The 21,226-nt window shown below is 42.2% G+C and overlaps 2 protein-coding genes across 2 annotated transcripts; one reads left to right on the forward strand and one right to left on the reverse strand.

Moving 5' to 3' along the window:
- The first annotated feature begins 178 nt into the window (after positions 1-178).
- rab3il1 (RAB3A interacting protein (rabin3)-like 1) lies at positions 179-12,732 on the forward strand. The gene is made up of 13 exons (XM_080476172.1): positions 179-286; positions 607-829; positions 5,417-5,615; positions 5,722-5,817; positions 6,096-6,173; positions 6,954-7,190; positions 7,379-7,498; positions 8,572-8,700; positions 8,780-8,892; positions 9,111-9,134; positions 9,526-9,625; positions 9,716-9,782; positions 11,507-12,732. The coding sequence occupies exons 2-13, from the start codon at positions 621-623 to the stop codon at positions 11,590-11,592; spliced, it is 1,458 nt and encodes a 485-aa protein (XP_080332298.1). The 5' UTR covers positions 179-286; positions 607-620; the 3' UTR covers positions 11,593-12,732.
- Positions 12,298-19,522, reverse strand: epx (eosinophil peroxidase). The gene is made up of 14 exons (XM_080476171.1): positions 19,468-19,522; positions 18,307-18,439; positions 18,069-18,198; positions 17,787-17,993; positions 16,637-16,994; positions 16,413-16,573; positions 16,067-16,325; positions 15,823-15,993; positions 15,046-15,283; positions 14,761-14,966; positions 14,517-14,681; positions 13,825-13,908; positions 13,645-13,741; positions 12,298-13,178 (listed from the first exon to the last, which is right to left on the reverse strand). Exons 1-14 carry the CDS (start codon positions 19,505-19,507, stop codon positions 13,121-13,123), a joined length of 2,307 nt encoding a protein of 768 aa, XP_080332297.1. The 5' UTR covers positions 19,508-19,522; the 3' UTR covers positions 12,298-13,120.
- Positions 19,523-21,226: the final 1,704 nt, after the last annotated feature.

Below are 21,226 nucleotides of genomic sequence, written 5' to 3' on the forward strand. Positions count from 1 at the left end.
GCTTTGCCTTGTGGCACTTGATGTATTCAGTGTTTCTGAGTGGAGCAAACTCCAGGTCAGGTGAGACTGTGTGTGACCTCCCTCTGTTGGAAACAATGTGTACAGCTGAATTGTTACTGGTCAGAAAGGTTAGTGATTAACCCTTCCAGTCTCTCTGGGAGACCAACCACCCAGCAGCAGTGCACAGCTTAGTGAGCAAAGCTCACAAATAGGAGACAAGAAAAGAAACTAAAGAAACAGATTTTTGCACGTTTATTGAATTAGAAACAACCAAGGATCAACTCTGGTGAGTAAATTTGTTTCTCCTTAAATCAGATCTTAAAACAATCGCATGAGGGCCTGCATAGAAAACAAACTGGCTTCCTTTGGATCTGAAAAGTTACATTTTAAACACTGCAGAGGTCATGGCTTGTCCTCCAAAGAACTGTCTGGATTAAATTCTGAGCCATTTTAGTTTCTTTGTCATTGGAATGTGCAGTTTGTCTTTCCTGTACCACCAGTGCTGACAATCCACAGATATTAGGATTCCCTTACTCCACTCAAAACCTTTTACAATCAAAATCACCACTGGTGATATTGAGCAGCTTTTTACGACTCTCTGTGCAGCTTGAGAAAGACGCATGGATGCGTTCGAGGGAATTCACAGCGTCCGGATTTCTTCCTCTCCTCCGGCTTCAGCTCAGTCAAGCCTGGGATATGAAATACTCAAAGCAGAAAGGTCTGGGATAGCAGTGTACTCCTCTGCAGTCTTCTTCGGGACACCTGATGTTTCCATGGTCAAACACAAGTCCAGCAGGCTCACTGAAGAGGAAGGCTGCGCCGTGGGACAGTAAGTTGTGAATCCTAAAGTACAAAGGGAAAACCAAAAGATGAGTTTAACATCACCTGTTGAGTCAAAACATGTTTTGTTAGTTACAAAATAACTTGGACATTATTTGTGTGGGTGTTCAAATTAAGTGAGTTGCATTAAGGTCAGGTCCAGTCTACTCTGTGACTTGTTTTGCAATGCAGAATATATTAGTGATATACAGGTTAAAGGATGTTTTTTTTTTTTTTTATCACAATACATCTTTTTAGAGGAATTGTGTAGTTTTGAACTCTAACAGCAGAACACTTGTGAGATGTGAGATGCTTGCACAATGAGTACATAGGGGTGTCCCATCATGGTCCCACAGAGTGTTTGCCCTGCATGTTTTAGGCTGATCTGCTTCAACATACCTGATTGCAATGAGAGGCTTTTTTAGTCACTTGGTGATGATATGATCTTAGAGTCAGATGCCCACTGGGATCAGGATTGGACACCACCTCGATTTAGATCAATTTGCAGTATCCTAAAGCAGCTTAGATCCTGAAGACATCAAAGCCAATGAGTTGTTCCTGAGCTGGCAGCAGCCTGGTGGCTGATTCAAATGAGTGCACAGTATGAAAACTAGCAGGCAAACATCTGCGTTCATTCACTGTCATGGCTTCAACAATGCTTGATCTTATCTTGTTAATCTTGCATGTTTTGCATGTAACATCTCACTTTGCTGTGCAGGCATCAAGTAACAAATAATATGAATTGTACAGGTGAATGTAGGCCTACAGCAGTTTCAGATCAGGTCCTGTTTTCATTTTATTATGATCATTTTTACTTTATAAGAGCGTAGAACAGATATCTAACAGGAAATTTGGGCAGAAAGAGAGATGAAGGGATAAAAGCAGCTGTCTGAATTTGGACAGGGGGGCCTAAGATTTCATGGGTAATCCTCCCAGCTGTAGTGTGGTTGGTCTTTCTGCTGACAGATATATTAAAACTGAAAGGTTGTATGGACTCAAGGGTTTTGGAAATCTAGCAATTGTCAATTTTAATTTTGAGTAGTTGAAAAACAGTCTTTCACAGGACTGAACAAGGTATTTTCCAGTTAATAATAGTAATTTTTAAGCTCTGTCTTTGCTTGGGGGTCTTTATTTTCTGAAACTAACTCCTCCTAACCACAAAGATATATGGTTTAAGGTTATTTTAGCCTGCCACAAAACTATTTTGTAAATGGATGATGAATGAAATGACCTTAGATGTTCTGTCCTTAGTAATGTCCTAAATGTAAAAATGTTGCATTCTATCAAGACTTTTTAAGATTATGTTAAAAAAAACCTTTGTATAGCATATCTACAAGTTAGTTTCTCTCACATGATGTGCGATAAATGAGTTATCTGAAAAGACCTGGAATTCAGTGTGTGTACCTTTTACAATCCAGTATCTGGATGCAGTCATGGTAACATTAATATTTTATAAGAAACAAGATAATGCATTGGTTTAAGACAATATTAACTCAGCCCATGTTTCTATATCACTTCATCAAACTTCGGGTTGTGAGCTGCTGGAACTGATCCCAGTGGAATATGTGCTAAATGTTTTCCATTTTGTGGTCTTAAATCAGTGTCTGGCTGTTTAGGCTTGTGATTTACAAACTCATTTCATGTATTGCATTTTGATGTTGTGTATATGTGTGTGAGTGCAACTTATTGGTCGTTAAAGTAAGGAATAATGATCCCTCTATGCTGAACTGTGATGCCATATTTTCTATACTTTGCCACATCAGAAGAAGTTGTGGATGTCTATAAGCATATAAAAAGCACAACACTTCATGTGAGAAAAGTCCTTAGGCATGGTGGAGCAGAGGCGAGAGCTCCTGCCTCACAGTGAGATAGTCATTGGTTCAAATACAGAACAGGTGTGTGTGTGTGTGTGTGTGTGTGTGTGTGTGTGTGTGTGTGTGTGTGTGTGTGTGTGTGTGTGTGTGTGTTTCACCCACAGTACAAAAGGTGAGTGTAAAGATATTTAGTATGGTCTATTGGAGTGAATGTGAGTATGTGGTTGTTTGTCCTGTGATGAACTGATGGTGATTCCAGGGTGAATCCTGGGATGGCTGCAGCACCCCGTGATCCTTAACTGGAAAAAGTGATTTAAAAGATTTATGGAATGTCCTTATGAACATACACTGCTACAGAAATAGTTTACAAAGCATATTTTGTGATTTTATCGCTATAAACCCACAATAAAAAAAGAGTGGTTTAGGATAATTTACATTTTTACCTTTCTCCAATTCGTTTTTAACAGATTCCATTAAATGAAAGGGAAAAGGCATCCCCCTGACCCCCATCTGAGGCTCTTTGATGCCCCCAGTCGGCCCTGCACTCCGAGAAGCACTGTTGGAACTCTAATAGTGATTCATTTCACCGGGTGTCCAGCTCGGAGTTGGCCGGACCGGGGGGCCGGTGCGGCTGCATCCCGCGGGGGGAGCGCGCTGTCCGGGGAGGACCTGCGCTCAGGTCCGCCTCTGGGAGTGGAGGCACTGCTGTCATGTGACCTGCGGGAGGCGAAGGGAGAACCGGAGGAGACACGCGTTGTCCTGCCTGTGAGCAAACTGCAAAAGACATTCCCGGACACAGGAACACCCCAGGCCGTCATACCTGAAAGCGCTTTGTTTGTTTTTTTGTGGGGTTTTTTTCCGTTTATTTTCTGGGACGGCTCGTGCCGCAGCTGCTGTTTGTCTACGTCAGCGACTGCATTCCTCCGCCGTGATTTAAAGCGGCTGTCCGGGGAGTTTGAGTGAAACTCGCTAACATTTGCTCAACCTGCCCGGTACTTCTCCACTGATCCACCGCGACGCCCCGAGCAGGCTGGAGAGAAGCCCGCGACACCGCCTCGGACAGCGGGTGCTGGTCAGTCCGCTGCCCGGGACACTGACACGGTAAGGCGGATGCTGAGGAGACACAAAGTTGGAGCTAACGAGCTAAGCAGCTAAAAGTCTGGTAGCGCCTGCAGGCAGTCGGCTGGGGAGACTGGATCTAAACTACTGCTCCGAGAGGAACAGTACGGAAACATAAACTTTAATTAAAGTCAAATGTTAGTGCTGCTTATGCAGCGTCTGGAGGTCCAAAGCTGTGGTCCGGGGCCCTCGGCCGGTCTCATTGAGAACATGTGTGGTATCACAACATCTGGAGGGGTGCAGCTGCAAAGATTTATAGTTTTGCATGTTTCTGAAACTTTATATGTTGCACTTACCTTTTGTATTTGTTTAATTTACTTCAACCGGTCTCCCTGTACGAAATTACACATTTTATCCTCTTGATGAAGAACAAATACCACTATTATATAAGCTGCACCAAGTATATTTGCTTCACCCTTTATTGTTCATTCACTGAAATACCACAATCCCCAGGCATTATCTAACATTATAATGCATTCTCTTGCACATGATAAAATGCATGGACAAGTATTATACAGACTAAACACATACCTCACAATGTCTTGCTTTAAAAAAGTGTTTAAATTGTAAAACAATTGACCACTTTTACTGAGTACTACCATCTGACGATGAAATGTATTATATGCTGAACACTACTTTGAATATGACATACTTAAAGTTTTGAGTACATGTTTTAATACTTGCACAAGTTTTTTGTAATAGAAAATGCTTTGCTGACGTTTTTCAGTTTATTAAACTTTTAAGATGAGTGCATGAATCAGGTGAACTGATGGAAGAAAATATGTTTTTTTCCTTTAACAAAGTGGGGAAAACACAAGCAGTGGCATACATCACAATGTTTGATAATAATCTTTTCTTGTCAGCAATGTACAACTATCAATTTGAAAGAAACAGGAAGAAATAATGTGCCTAAATATGGCCATTTGCCAATTAAATGGTTAAATTGTTTATGTCTTATGCTGCGCTTATATTTTCTACTTTGTTTAAATTCACCAAGTTGGATTTGATGTAAATCACATTTTGTTCATTGTAATTCAGGGTCCAGATATAACGTGCATGTTGGTGCTTTGTTACACTTTTTATGCCTTATTAAAAAGCCAGATTGTCTATGATTTCATGTATAATTTGAAATTGACAATTTTTTTATTCAAAGTGTCTTTTCTGGTCAACCATAACAACATATCACATCTCAGGCTTTTAGACATGGTTCACAAAGTTTTATAAGGATTATAATTTTGTAAGAATATAACACGGATTCCGCAGATTGAATCTATCTCTGTTGCTGTTATCTGTAGCAACATGTGTGTTCTATCACGAGTTAAAATGTCTGAAAAACTGAAAGGTGAGCAGTTGTATTGTATCTGTTTTGGCAACTCCTGTGACGTTTGACTCAGTGCAAACTGTTCTGAATCACACTGTAATTATCGGTGGATCCTCTGGTTTGTGCAAGATATAATGTCCAGTTTCAGTCATGTCAACAAGGTGCCCGGCTGATTAAACACAGCAGTTACTGGGGCACAATACAATTCGAAGTAGTCTGAAGCTGAACCACTTAACATCTTTAAAGTATCTTCGACTAGATCTGGGTCAGGAGACTTTATTGTAGCTTCATCAATCATTAAGCTGTTGTATTTTCTTTATTATTTCTTATTTGTGTTCTGAAGGTTAGTAGATCTGGATCCAGAACCAGCGAGAGTGGAGGGAGGTGGAGGAGGAGGAAGAGGAGGCCAGGCTGGGTCCAGCTCAGGAAGAAGCCATGGCGAGCTGTCAAGGCTCCGCAGCTCCTCCCTGGAGATCAAGGAGAAAGAAATAAGAGAAAAGGGGTCGGAGATCCTCAGGGAACAGCTGGATGCAGCAAAGAAGGTTTGTAACCTACTTTTGTTTTCACACACAAAAGGTATCGTGACCTGGGAAACAAAAAAAAGACTTGACAAAGCAAGTATTGTTCCCTTTTCTCGTGCGTGTTTAGGAACTGAAACTTAAAGACAAGGAGTGCGAGCGTCTGTCGCAAGTGAGGAATCAGCTGGAGCAGGAGCTGGAGGAGCTGACGGCCAGTCTGTTCGAGGTCAGCAGCAATCAACACTCCGCTGATGAGAAGGATGTCGGTGTGATGCTGTCACTGTTGATTGAAAACTACACTAATTGGGGGAAAAAATGCAGTTTTAAGATCCTATTTGACATGAACTCAAAATCAAACCTCCCACTTCTCTTTTAGTTGTTTTTTTCTACAAGCGCTGGAGGAAAACATCTGTCTCTGGCTGTTCACGGTTCACCAGTTTGTGTTGGTGCTGAGCAGTTTGTCCATCTTCAGACTTTTAATGTTTCCACCTGCTTTTCAAATAGGAAGCTCACAAGATGGTGCGTGAAGCTAACGTCAAGCAAGCAGCAGCGGAGAAACAGCTGAAGGAGGCTCAGGGGAAGGTGAGCGAGGTTGTGTTTTCTTTCTCCAATTAAAACGTGACGAGTCAAGTGGTTTACAGGAACTCGTGTCGTGTTAAAATTAGATATATGCCGCTACTTCCTGATCTGGGCCAAAGTAGGGGAAAAAACATTGCGTGTTTTGGATTGCTTTTCAACACTTTCATTTGACTTAGAAGTTTTAAAGACTCAGCACTTTTATGATATTTTATGCGACAATACAACTGTGCGCTGTGCTGAACACGCTCATGTGATTTATTGTGGTGTTTTTTTACTTTTGTAGAAGATACAATTGCTAATAAAATATATGGATAAAGTCCAATCAAGCACAGGCTGGTGTGTCCACTTGTCTCACACACACATTTTGATCCATTGAGACGTCATTGATGTTCCAAATTGACATTGTTAGTAGCTCTTCGTACTGAACATGCTCCACAAACTCCTCAAGACATTCCAGCCGAGCCTGGTGCAGCATGTTATGCCACGCATGCAGTTCATTTGAAAGCAGAAGTTGTAAACACACGCAAGTAAAGGATGAGTCAGACATTACAGGGAAAGAAAAAGGGAATTTGACTTGAAAAATCTTTCACCATTATTTGAAAAGCACAAGGTACAACCCAAATAATAAATAAATGGACTTTTCACTTTAAACTGCACCAGAGTTTGCTTAATGGGCGAGAGCTGCACTAAAGTTATCTCCGTACAATAAACATAACCTGGTCAAAGCGAACGCTCCAGAGCAATTTCAAAGGACATGAATTAATTTCTGTGTGTGACTCGCAGATTGATGTTCTGCAAGCAGAAGTAACGGCGCTCAAAACTCTGGTGCTGACGTCCACACCGTCGTCGCCGAACCGCCAGCTGCATCCACAGCTGCAGTCATCAGGTAGCCGGGGGGCGAACAAACACGTCAGCGGCCACAGTCGCAACAAAAGCGCCAGCGGGAGCCTTTCACCGTCGCCTGGAAAACCAGAACCTTCATCGGTGTCCATTCAGCCTGCAGCCAGAGAGGACCGAGAGGTAGCCTGAGCTACATTTCTGCATTTTACTTTCTTCTGCTTCTAGCGTTTTTTCATTTTTCCCTCTTTTCAGCCTCTCTCACCTGTTGCCGTGACGATCTCTGTGCTTGCTGTTTAAATTTCTCTACACTTCTAACCTCTGCCTGACCTTTTCGTCCCGTCTGTCCCTGGCGTCTCGTCCTCTGTCAGCCTGTGGTTCCTGCTCTCCTCTCTCTGATTCTCTGCCTGGTACCTGGTCAGTCTGTGTGTGCGACCTATGATCGGTATTGGCAAGAGCAGGGGGCGGGGCCAGGTACCGACAGCAGACAGGTAATCTCCTTCTCTTCCCCTATGCCGTGGTAATCTCTCCATTGTAGCTGCAGGTGTTGATATTTGTCGGTGTTGGAATTTAAGTATGTTTACATTGTAACCGCTAACACTGATCTCCGTGAAGCGGAAAGGACTGTGGAACTACGTCACAGGCCTCTTGTTGTAGTTTGTTAAAGGCAATTCTCATTCTAATGTTTAAGCAAATCAATTTATATGCGACAATACTTTCTTTCCTCTCTTTTTAATGTTATTATTGAAGCTTGTGTCTGCTTATTTTTGTATTATGACGTGTTGTTTAATATATCTGTAAATTAAAATGGCTAAAATCTATTCAACTGTAAAATGCATTCACTAAGTACTTAAAAATGAGTTGTGACCTCAAACTAGGTGTATAGCCTGTGCACAGTCATAATAACAACAACAAATATCAGCCTGGAAACAGTATGTCGGTCCACTTTCAGGAAAGGTTATTTCCTAAGCAATATTGCTTTTAAATTCTCCTTCATGTGAGATCCTGTGTCGAGTCTTAGTGTAAAACTCAAAGTTTGTGAGGTGCAGTGGATAACAGTCATCAAAAATCAGAGATTCAAAATCCGCCAGTTTCCTGATGCCCCTCTCTATTATGATGATGATTATTATTATTATTTTTATTTATTTATTTTATTTACCAATTATTGTCTCCAGAAGAATCTAAGAGTTTCAGTTCAGATCTGTATTGTTTGGTAATTTTGTTCTTTCTGATGGCTGTCGTCACTCTAGGTCAGGATTCAGGGTGTTCACACATAGATTATGTGAAGACTGTAGGAATTACAACACACCTTATTCAGTATACACCCTTCATCTTTTTAAAGCTTTCAAAGTAATAGGACTATATTTGTAGTTAATCCAACACTGTACAGTTTTAGTGATTTATTAATGATATTTATTTGAAGTGAATTACATTATGTGCTTGTCACTTCATGTCAGGCTGCCTCAGTCTAAGCTGTTTGAGGGCTACAAAGAGGGTGTGGGTGTGGGTAGGTGACGTAAGAGTGACGCAGTCTGTTCAGTCAAACTGTGTTTTCTGTCTGCAGATGGACTCGGTTCTGTTTGCAGAGTTCCTGTTGTGGAAGGAGATTCCGAGTCTGGACCACTCATCCGCCTTCCTGAACCGTATATACCGAGAAGACATTGGACCCTGTCTGTCCTTCACCAGATCGGAGGTCAGGCTCCTCCCGCCTCTCCTCAGCCGCTGTGTTTGCTACGTGGTCGTTTAACACGGGTGATTACTGTGTCCCTCAGCTGTCTCAGCTGGTTCAGAGCGCCGTGGAAAACAACTCTCTGACTATCGAGCCGGTGGCCATGTCAGCACTCCCCATGGTTAAAGCCTCGGCCGTGGAGTGTGGAGGTCCTAAGTGAGTTATCGCGTCTGTAATGACCGTCCTCGTGTTTCACCGCCAAACAATGGTTAAGTCAGTCCTGAACATTCACTCTGGCTCACTCATGGGTTTCTCTCCACTTTTGATTTCTGTTTATAGCTGAAAAACCTTTTCACTGTGTCACCGTGTGTCTGAGGGTGGATTAATCAGCAGGCACACTTCTCTTCACTGATCTCAAATCTGTTTTCTTTCAGTGGCTTTAGGGCTGCAATAGAGACGTAAGTCCTCTCGGGAACCAATCACCCTCTTCAGCTTCTCACTAACTCGGATCTCTGTAGCATGACATGAAGTCTGTCTATGCAGATGTGTGTGTGAAGTTGTGAACAAATCTGTAAATCAGTGATACAGATGTGGTTGTGCATGTGTTTGGATTTACTTTAATGCATTTTCTTCTTCCTCATCCTCTACGTGACTAACTCTTATTCCTTGTGCACTTCATTTTGTTAATGTTTCTCATGCAAAAATGTGGTTTCACCTGTAATGTCTTCTCTCATGTAGCTTTGTGCCGATATGAGGATGTGCAGGCTTCACTGCTGAATTTCTTGAGGCGGTGTAACTTGTGTTCGGTGTCGACGCCACGTGTTCACGGCTACTCTTTCCTGCCTGTAGAAAATGTGCACTTAGCGGCATGTCGCGGCTCTGCCGACATCGCATCAAACTCGGAGACAAGGGGAACTACTATTACATCTCTCCGTCCAGCCGAGCTCGGGTAACTCAAAACTTATCCTCTGCTGGGAACAGTTGTGCTTCCTCTACTGAGCGCTGCTACATGTGACGCTTCCCTGTACTGTTGTTTTAGATCACAGCAGTCTGTAATTTCTTCACTTACATCCGGTACATCCAGCAGGGCCTGGTGAGACACGATGGTAAGTCAGCATTAATATCTGTCTCATGGGAAATCTAACATTTTATTGTACGGGCTAGTGTTGAAGCCAATACATGTTGAAAATGAAGAAATGTACTTGGGTTATGCAACAATAAGTTGTTTTAGTTTTGGGATAAATGATGACACTCCTCACCACTTTAGTTGAGTAAACTTAATAGATGGAATCACTTAAGGCTGTATTGCAAGATTGTCGTTGTAATATCAGCATTCACCAAATACACATTGCAGCCGTCTGAGCCGCATTAAGTCATGTTTCCATGCAATGCGCATCATGCTCTGCATGTCAGTTAGTTTGGCAATTGAGATGGAGTCTCACTGCCCAGGATCGTGTTGGCAGCCAGTCATATTTCACTTCAGTACTTGAACATTACAACGTACCTGGTTGCGACAGGCCAGAACGACAAAAGCTCAACACTTAAAGGAAAAATTACTAAAACCAACAAAGTCTGCAAACTGCTTCCTCTTCTGAAAAGCTGTCGGTTGGAACTACAGACGGACTTGGGCTCAAAAGAAACAAACAATCGTTGCCCCATTGCATTTGCTTAAAATTGGGTCCAACAAGAGACGCAGCACTGTTATTTGGAAGAGAAAAAAAAATCCCAAAAGACAATAACGCTATAACACTAGGTATTTATTCATCAACATCATTTCATGATCACAACACTCAACATTACTGCATACTTCTCTATCTCCAACTATTGTTGGATATGGTTTACAGCAGGACGCAAAAGGAAAGTTTGGTATTGTCATACTCTATGAAACTTCTCAGATGGTAACAAGTTTAAAAATGAGTCCATGTGAGAGACTACGTGATGGCTAGTTTAATGGTTAACTGCAGTAAATATTAACAACGGCCAGCATTATTGTCCAAATCCTATTTTAATTTTGTTTAGTGATTCTAACTGTGCAGATTGAGAAATCCACAGGAAGCCAGCCGCAGTCTCTCAGACCGGGCTGCAGTTTGCAACACGAGTGTATTTTGTGTGAGTGGACACAGCAAAGCAACTCTCTGGACATTTTTTCTTATGTGAGGACAAAGTCTGAAGTGTGGTCATATTTTTATGATGAAAGAGTTGCTGGTTACTCTTTGGGGATTTGCTTCTACTTCAGCTTGTTGTGCTCAAAGGTTTCTTTTGAGTTCATTTCACACCAAGGGTCATCTGCCTTTTTTTTAATGCACTGTCCAGTTGGTTTGAGTTTTATTCATTTTGTTATATTTAACTGGCATAACATTTTTATGTTCAAGAAAGATAAATCTTTACATTTCATCATCAAATTAGATTGTAAATGAGAAAGATCTAAAAATATATACAGGCACATTGACAAAACATTCTAATAGTTAATTATTGTTTCCTTTTATGTATTTTAGATTGTGAAGACATGGAAACTTTCAAGGATATTTTTAGCTTCGGAGTCTTGACTGGCAAAAAGTTTTCATTTAACTATAGTTCATAAGTCCAAAAAAACACTTGTGCTATGAGTGTAAATGACTGACAAAATTGCATTTTCAGTGATATTTTCAAATTTTTGAGATGGACATGTATGTGCTGCTGATTTTATGTTTCTCAGAATAAAAGTTGATCTATTTGTTGGTACTTTTTGAGCTTTTACTGGAATTTTCACGAGTACCACAATAACAAAAATAGCTATTTCCATACACCCGTTAATGATTCAGATGACATGTTGTCTCTCTTGTTTATCCAGCGGAGCAGATGTTTTGGGAGGTGATGCGTCTTCGCAGAGAGATGAATGTGTCCAAGTTAGGTTTTTACCTCACCGAGCAGGGCTAGGGGACCCGGGAGCACCCTGCCCACCCGACCCCACCCCACAGGACAGCGTGAACTGTGGACCTCCGATACTGTGGTAACACACACATCTTTGATCAGGTTGTACAGCGTTAATGCTGCTGCAGTGGTCGACCAACAAGGGACGCAAGAAGCCACGCTTGAAATTGTTAAAAAAAGCACGGGGTGAAACCACAATAGCATGACATTAATGAGAGTTTCGTTCACAGAAAATATGTTTTTGTGCCGTACCACCTGCCAGGAAAGTAGCTGCTTTCTTCCAGTAATGATCTCCATCAATGTGGAAATGTTTCTTATTTTAATCTCCCCACGGAGAATTTACGGGAACACAATGTTTCATGTTTCAGGCCCCTACCAGTAGAAATGAAGTGCACAGAACGTTTAGTTAGTTTTATCTCAAGTATTACAGCTGTGTGATTTTTAAAAAAAAAAATTGTGGGTTCATGGTGTGAAAAATACTATTATTGAGGTTGTTTTCACATAAATATAACGTCTCTGTGCTTCGACCAGCTAGAAACCGCAGAGCGCTGACTCAACCCGGCCTCCAGCTTGCACTCCTTGTCTTGAAGGCCTTTCATCAAAACATCAGTCACCTGCAGCCTCACATCATGCTTGAACCTAATCACATGTAATGGCAATAAATAGATGAATGACTACACCTTCTGAAAACAGCGAAAGCTTTACCGTGTAGAACAGAAATGAAGCAGCTTTAATGTGAGTGATTGCAGTACGTTTCAGCTTTAGTTTGCACATGTACAATGAACAGTATGTACACAGAATAAAGCCATAAATGACTTTGCATGAATGCAGAACATAGCCATTTTACACAGCGTATACTGGTTGTACCTCATAGTAGAGATTTCTTATTATTAATGAACTTTTGTTTTCTACAGAAATTGTAAAAAAATGAAGAATTTATTCTGTCAGAATGTGCAATAACTACTTCTTAGCCTTGTGAATGGCTTTGAGGTTCCTGGCCTCAACGTACTGATAATTAACTGTGTAAACACTCCATTAAACACGGGGCATTGTAGCCCGACCGTCACCTTTGTCCTGTGTGTCATTTATAGGCCCTGGCTATACAAATGTTCATGACTCATCACTGTAACTAAATTAAACCTGGTGTGACCAGATCGGTGTCGTTCTGGTTTCAGAAAAAAAGTCTCTGTCTGGTCACCCTGACACAAAGCACTCCGACACTCCTTCAGCCCGCTTGAACGGATATTCTTGAAAAAAGTATCTTCTGGATTCAGACAATGATGTCTGTAACCTTGTGTTTTCATATTCTCTTTGTACAGATTACAACAGACCTCAGTAAACAAAGAATAAGGTTTGTGAATCGGCGTCGTCAGACTGGCTGGTGTGCTTTTTACAAGCAGAAACTGTTGAGACAATAACAGCCACAGTGTGATACAGATATAAATTCACTAGACAAAACTTTCTGCTGCTACAGTTTCTGAGATCCATTTTCTGTAACAAAAACAAAAATGGAGCGACCTATAAAAACTGAGTTTTAACTTTTCCTCTGGCAACATCGAGGAGGGACCAAATCCTTAGTCTTTGGAAAATATCTGCAAGAAACAAATCCAATTAGTAATATTTCACTGTGATTACAAATATATTTTTTTATATTATTCAGAAAAGAAACACAAAATAATGACTTGTAACTGCTTTTTAGCAGTAACTTTTAACTTATTGGAAAGACTCTTTTTTTTTTTTTTTTTTTTTGGCCACATTTGTATGGAAGATGCATTTGTGGTATGAGCAGCTGAACTGATTGCAGAGTAACGTACCATCAACGTTCTACACAAAATACCCAAGTTTGAGCACGTGAAACCTTTTGAAATGTTTGCAAATTTATTAAAAATAGAAAACTAAGAAATCTTATGTACATAATCCAAGTATAATTCACACTGGTTTTAATCATTTTGAAGAAATTAATAGATTTGTGTACAAATGTCATATATGCAACATTCTGCGATTGGGGAGATGAAGAGCCACTTCATTGATAACCTACAGTCTGTAATGGATTCCTACCTTCGATAGCAGATCATGACCATCACGAGCATGGCCACACCGCCAAGCAACACTATCACCGCGGTGACGATGGAGACCGCTGACAGCGAGGATGGCTCTGGATCACAGGGAAACACAGGAAGAAGGATCAGCGCCAACACACACGTCAGTTAAAGTGACGTTAAAGTGACCTGAACCGACCCAAGCACGAGAAGGAACCAGGCAGGTTTGAGCACTCCAGATGTTGTGGACAAGGAGAAGGAAGCTCCTCACATTCATTGAGATCTGCAACAATCAGCCCAAAACAACAATCAACAAAAGGATCCTGTTTGGTCATTTTTTTTGGTTGTTTCCAGCTTTTTTGTTTTGTTAGTTTTTTATGTTTTGTATGAGTATGTTCTAAATGTATTGCTGTGATATGATCATAAATATCTCCATTATGATGTTGCAGGCTACGTGATATTATAGAGAGTAGTATGATCTACCAATGAGTCAGGACCTTTCTGCGTGGAGTCTTTCTCAGAATACGTATATTAAACTACATGCATGTCAGGTTTAGATGTGGCTTTAAATGGTCTGCTTGTGTGACTGTGGTGCCCTGTGATGAACTAATGACCTGTAAAGACTTGTTTCAGGAAATGATTTTTATACTCGGAGTTTTCACAGTTGTCCTTAAAACTGAGAGTATCCTGGACTTCATGCTAAACTAACTTGGAAAGAAATCTCTTTCAGTGTGACACAAGTACTGATAAGATGATTGTGTTTTAAAGATTTTGTTGTTTCTGTGGTCAAGGTGACTTTTTAATTATCAGCATTAAAGAAAGAGCTTCTGTTTTCTTCAGTGAGATTGTCTAACGCATATCTCAACGGTCACCTTGGTTTGGAGTCGGTACCTTGGCATGTCGGTGGTTTGGGGCTCCACTGCTGGCTGTTTGGATCACAGCTGATAGATGAAGAGCCCAGCAACTTGAAGCCGGATCGACACGCATAGAGAACGGATAAATTACAGAGCATGGAATAACCAGACTGGATCCTGGGTATCGCGCCACAACTTGAAACTGAAAAAACAAACAAAAAAACAAACTCAAGACATCTCTCATCTCTGACTCCCGACTCAGCAGGTTGATGTTGCCTCACCTGTGTCTGGTTCCTTCCAGGGCCTGAGGTCCAGGTGGGGGATGTGGGAGCAGACCAGCATGTCCTCTGGTCTCTCTGTGCGTGAAAAGGGGTCAGCAGGAACACGAATGATGTGGCTGTTGTCACAAATGATGCGAGAGAGCGAGACCGAATGCAGCTGTTTCCTCTGAGAGCTGGTGAACACGCCTCTCCTCTCCCACCAAAACCTTAGTGGATGAAGACAAAGTCAGTTTTTGTCTTCCCGCATCACAAGCAAGTTTGAGATATTTTGCCATTCAGCCATACCTGTCCCCGTCTCTCAGTGCTCTGAATTGTTTGGCCAGCAGGCAGGACAAGAGCGGTCCAACGCGCCCTCCGGGCAGCGGCGACTCGGAGATAGCCCCTACCCACACATCGATGTTGTGTGGCGTCCCGTACAAGAGCTGGAATTTGTGAGCCAGAGTGAAGTTACCCAGAATTTCAGCCAGTTCTAATGTGGTGTTGGGAACAGAAAGGCCACAAAACCTTCGCCACGAGCCGTATCCTGATGGAGGAGAGGAACCACCAGGGGAGAGGTGAAAGGTTAACGCACTGTGTTTTCAATCTAAAAGGATTTTTGCTTTCTCGGTACACTGACAGACACATTAAAAAGAAACTCCTACATTATAAACATAAATAACCTATTCCTAGTCAGTGCACCTGATTACTGCAAGTGACAGTGTATTAATACACAATAAGTCAAGTTAGTCATATTTACTGTACCTTCCCTGTAAATAACACATTTTATAGCAGGACAGTGGAATTCAATCATCTTTAAAAGAGAGAAAAAAGCAATTTAAAGAAATAGGCAAATACATTTGTGTGATTTTGTTCAGTTTTACACCATTTTTCAAGAGATTACATACATATTTGGGATGTAATGGGACAACTTGCCATTAACTTTGAAGCTGTAAATTATATAATAAATGTGTCCCTTCAAATGATCAGCAGGTGTTTATTAGATTAAATTGACTCTGTTGGCAGTCAGCAGTTTGAAATAGTACAGTGACCGTGTGCTGTGTGGAAGGTATTAAGGCCGGTTACCAGGCAGTCCATGGTCCCGGCCCCTCTGCAGGTTCAGAGCTGCGAGGTCCAGAGGCATCCCGCCCTGAGCCTGAAACAGCCTCTCTGTCAGCTCCTCCACCATCATCTGGCCGGGAGTCTGCAGCTTGGCCGGAGACAGCAGCAGGCCACGCAGCACAGGGTCGATACCACCTGAAAGACCACCAGGAAACACAATCCAGACAAGCTCACCTGTGATTGACAGACTCTCTGCATCAATATTCACCTTCCTTCACGACCCTCCATGAGGCAAACAGAGAGTGGTGCAGCGGCAGAGGGGGATACTGGGAGTTGGTGGTGTACCCTGGCCCTAGTCTGCTCAACACTGGCTGCACGGTGACGTGCGCAAAACGAAACGCAGCAGCTGCAAACACATTAGCAATACTGGGATCCACATCTGGGTCGTAGCCCTGGTAGGGAGGCAACAGATGAGACATGGCGCTCTCACCGAGGACCCGCGGCAGGTAGTGCTCCCATGTCAGGATCTGAACAGGCAAACAAAGCAGGTGAGAATCATTAGACGGCTCGAAGACAAAGAAGTGATAGCGAGCAGGTGAACCTGTGGCTGATACCTGGTGAATGGCTCCGATGATCTTGCGGGCCTCCTGGTAGAGGGTGTCGGGGCTCCAATGCAGGTTGAGCTGGTGCAGCTCTCTGACCAGTCGGTTGTGCTCTCTCAGAAATAGAGTGTGCAATGCGATCAGTCCCAGATGCTCATTGGCTCTGGAGTCACCTGAGAAACGACAAGCATGAGCCGCTGTCACCCGCAGAAAAGTAAAAAGACTGACTCACTCACCAGCTTGGAAGCAGGATGTGGTGTTCTTCCTGCGAGCAGATCGTCCGGAGGCGGAGGAGTTGCGAGGCCCGCAGGGGTCCAGGTGGGCCTGCAGGCGGGGCAGGTAGGGCATGTAGGGCAGATCCTGGTCTGAATGCTGAGAGTTGAGGGCCATTGATCCCAGCATAGAAGAAAGGTTCCTGAGAGTGGAGGCCAGGCTGGCGGTGCTGCCGTACACCATGCTGGCATCTACAAAGGAGGTGATGGCGTTGAGCTGCTCTCGATGGCGATGAGGTCGAACTCCTTCGCCACAGCTGGGAGCAGAGCGGAAGAAAGGCATGCAGCTCTGGACACCGTGACGAGGATCAGACAATGGGATCTGGTGGTGGTGGGGGGGGGGGATCGAACATGTTCTATAAATGATGACCACACACACTCCAATTCACACACACAAGCAAATTAAATTGACCAATTAACTTCAACTGTAATTTTTGGACCAAGGAAGGAAACCCACACACGCATGGGGAACATGCAAACTCCACACAGACATCTGTGAGGGGCGATTGTTAACCATTGGAAAAAAACTGTGTGATCCAGTATTTATCTATTGTTTAATTTTGGGGGATTTTTAGACCATCTCATTTTTAATGGTCACACCAGATTTCAGTATCTTTTCCTTCACATTTGAAAGGACTGTGTGTTGTGCAAATGTGTCTTTTCATAATGCAACAGATGGAGTTGCATCTCAGTTTCCTTGTCTATATTACACGTTATATAATAGTAAATCCACCACCTTCTATTCTTTGAAGGTCAAGTCACAAGCAGAAGTTTTAAAGTCATTTCCACTTCAATGTCTGTTGGTGAGACGCACAGACAGAAACAAACGATTTATGCCATACTGTCCTGTTAGTTGAGCTGTAAATCAGTCTTGGTGTTGGAATTGTGCACAATAACAATGAGTGAATTATTGCAAATTTTCAAATGCAAATAAAAAAACAACACTCTGAAACTTTATATAATACATTGATGATAAACTGTACCGATTTATAAGAGGATATTCTTTACCAAGAGGTAATAAATGGATGTGATGGTTACAGGCTCAATTTATTGTGTGCCACAGTGTTCATTAAAGTGTAGAGTTATTTGGTATTTGAAAGGTAAAGGTGCACACCTGAATGGGGAAGCAGGGCGAGTCCCGGCTGCAGGAGCGGGTGCAGTCGGCTCCAGTTTTAAAGGCGGCGGTGCTGGGGCTCTGAGGGGTCAGCACCAGGTCGTGGTCTATCCACTGACCCCAGTCCACCAGCAGGTGGGACAGCGTGGAGTCCACAGAGATGTTGTCGTTGTGAGTGTGCAGAACTTGCTGTGACACGAGCCGGACCTGGATGACAGACAAAAGGAGAGGGTTAGAGAAAGTTTAGAGTACGGGGGCTGAGGGCGGCTGCACGGCTCTGACCGGAGGCAAGCTGGCATTGTTGTAGGTGTGTGTGGGCTCCCAGCCTCTGGGCATCCCCCACACATCCTCATACTCTGGAGTCAACCAGCGGGAATATGGGATGTTTGCAGCACCTCGTCTTGGATGCTGTCTGAGCAGGAAAAAAACAAAAAACAATGTAAAAAAAAAGTTCCATTAAAACAACAACACAGTTTGTAAAATAAGAAGTTTTTTTTTATTTTGTGAATTTTAATCTGACCTGTTGTTGCACTCGCCTGTGATGGATCTGTAGCGCTCAGACAGGCAGTCTGTCTCACAGCTGGGTGTCTGCAGCTCAGCAGAGCAGCCTGTCACCTGCAGGAGATTCTCCACATCTCCTTCACTCAGCAGCTCTGAGGGAAATACAATCACATTCATGTGGAACTAAACCAAGGCAAGTAATACAATCTGGAAGGTGTCTTCACTCTCAGCTTTTCTTTTTAAAAAGAAATGATCATGAATTTCTTTTAGGATTGAGGATTCTTGCTTTGCAGCATTTTTCACAAGTGCCTGAACATTTTGCATGTTACAGTATGTTTAAACACACACACACACACACACACACACACACACACACACACACACACACACACACACACACACACACACACACACACACACACACACACACACACACACACACACACACACACACACACACACACACACACACACAAAGATCACAAAGATCACAAAGATCAGATAGTTTGTTCAAGAGACATTTCTTTAAATAACACGCACAAAATCTGCTCTGCATTTTCACCAGGTATGACTTGTTTTCATTCAGCTGATTGTAATAGAAGAGATAAAAAAGTAAACAAGTGGCATTAAAACAGCAAAGATGTATTTGAAGCTTTGTTGTAAATGTTGGAACACAAAACAAGTGGCAGAAATCTCACAAGTAGCCATAAAAAAAAGTTGTTAAAAAGTCAGTTTTTCACAAATTTGTTTATTTTGAGGTACTGTCATTTAGATTTTCCTAACTTTCATGCTCAAATTATATAAAAAACCAAGCTTAAAATATGTATATTTACATTGAACAAATATAATAATAATAATAATGATAATAATAATAATAATAATAATAATAATAATAATAATAATAATAATAATAATAATAACAATAATAATAATAATATTTCAGTTTCGCAGTTTGAATGATTGAAAAAATCCTTTTAAAGTATTTCAATCTATTTAGTGTGTATTCATCTATCTCAGCATTAATCTACTAAAACAATATCCCAACATAAATTGAAATAACTTGTATACTGTCAGTATAGTGTAAATTGAATAATTGTTTAGTGGCTTTTGATCTTACAAACCATCTGGCCTGCAGGTGTACACACGCGTCTTCATGAGGTGTTATGTTGCTGTTCAGTACCGGAGGGTTTGGGCTGCGTCATCGTGGTGGTGTAGACCATCTCTCGGATCAGTTCCACTGTGTTGTCCAGCAGCTCTGCGGCCCGGATCTGATTCCTGGTCCTGGGTTCGATGTGTTTGAACTGAGCCAGCAGATCACTGGGTCTCAGAGCTCCTTCAGACAAAGACTTCTTCACCCTGGAACCATTGAGAGCTTTTGTCTTTAGCCTCCCGCAAATAGAAAATAATAATAATTCCGATAGGTGAGAGATGTTTCCAGATGATCTACCTTTCACTTGTGCGGGCGTAAGCAGCATCAGTCAGCTTGATGGCCCTCTGCAGAGCCTCGTCAACATACGCAGAGCCCAGATACACAGTTCCTGAGATTACCAGAGACGTGCAGTTAGAAAGGCTCCCCAGGACACGCTCTCTCCACCATCAGTCACACAGAAATTCTACCTGAGGTGTTGTCAAATCTTCTGTTCAGTGAAGCATGCCCACGAAACGAGAGCAGCATAACAATAAGTTCAAGCAGAAACACCTGCAATCAAAACCCACCTACATGAATATCTGAAGTAAACACTGAAGTAAACACAAATAACTCACTATAAATGTGAGTTATTTTAAGGAATCAGTCGGGGGTGAAAAAGCAGAAGCTCACCATAAGTACTGCGTCCATCTCTGTGATCTGAGCTGACGACTCGCTGAAGTTCAGAAAACTACTTGTGCTCAGAGTCGGTTACCGCTGTATTTGAATCATCTCAAGAGGCAGTGGGTGTGAGTGTGTATCTCATCTGTCTTCAAGTGCCCAAGGTTTTCTATGTATACACCAGCGGTGGGGGGGGTCAACAGGTATGTGCAGAATCCCCTTATCTGTCCTTCTGGTGACAGAAACTCAACATCAAACACTGGACACGCTGCCTCGACCTAATAACCTTCAAACACATTTATTTCTGTCCACTTGGACACGATGAAAACCCTCTGTCAAATCAGCACTTCAAATAAATGAAATGATTCTCCTCAGTCCCCCAAACAAGTTCTGTTGTCAAAGTCTACCAGACTCTCACCTAATAGAGCAGATGAATGTGTCAAATTAAGCTTTAGAGGTGGATAAAAAAAATGGAGTTTACTCTTTTTAGGAAGCCAAACGAAATTTAACAAATGAAAAAAACAAGCTTCGTTCCTGAGGGTGTTTGTGCCTGTGCCACATGCCACGACCTTCAATCTGATCGTCCATGTGCCAGTGACACAGGCAGGTGACGGCTGGACTGGATTTTGGGAACGTGGCTGGAAAAAGAAATCCACTGAGGATTAGTTGGAAAGTTGAAATCTCTGCAGACGATGTGACTCATAATGAGCGGTTGTGTCCAGGAAAGGTCTTTAAAAGTCACATGTGAAGCATCAGGACTTCCTGGGCTCGCTCCGTCCGCTTTGATGCTCCAGGTGTGTGATAGCATCAAATGAGTCACCAGTCCCATTTCATTACGCTGTTATTAGTATTATCTCTCTGACCTACATTAACCCATCATCCAGCACAAGACTTGTAGAAATTGTCTGTTCTCCAAAATGACAAAATATTTGACTTAGAGGCCGACGAAGAATCATCTCACCCACATTTCCAAACTTACAATCTTCTAGTTTAAAGTTAAAAGTCACAAAACGTCGTTAGACTCCCAGTTTCATGCTTTTGGTTTGCAGGATTAAAAGCAGATTACATAAATTAATCTGAGAACTGGATTGAAGCCACTTTTGTCTTTGTACCCTACTGTTTTTGTGGACTT

This window comes from Lipophrys pholis, assembly GCF_963383615.2.
Source record: "Lipophrys pholis genome assembly, chromosome: 11".
Classification (NCBI taxonomy): Eukaryota; Metazoa; Chordata; class Actinopteri; order Blenniiformes; family Blenniidae; genus Lipophrys; species Lipophrys pholis.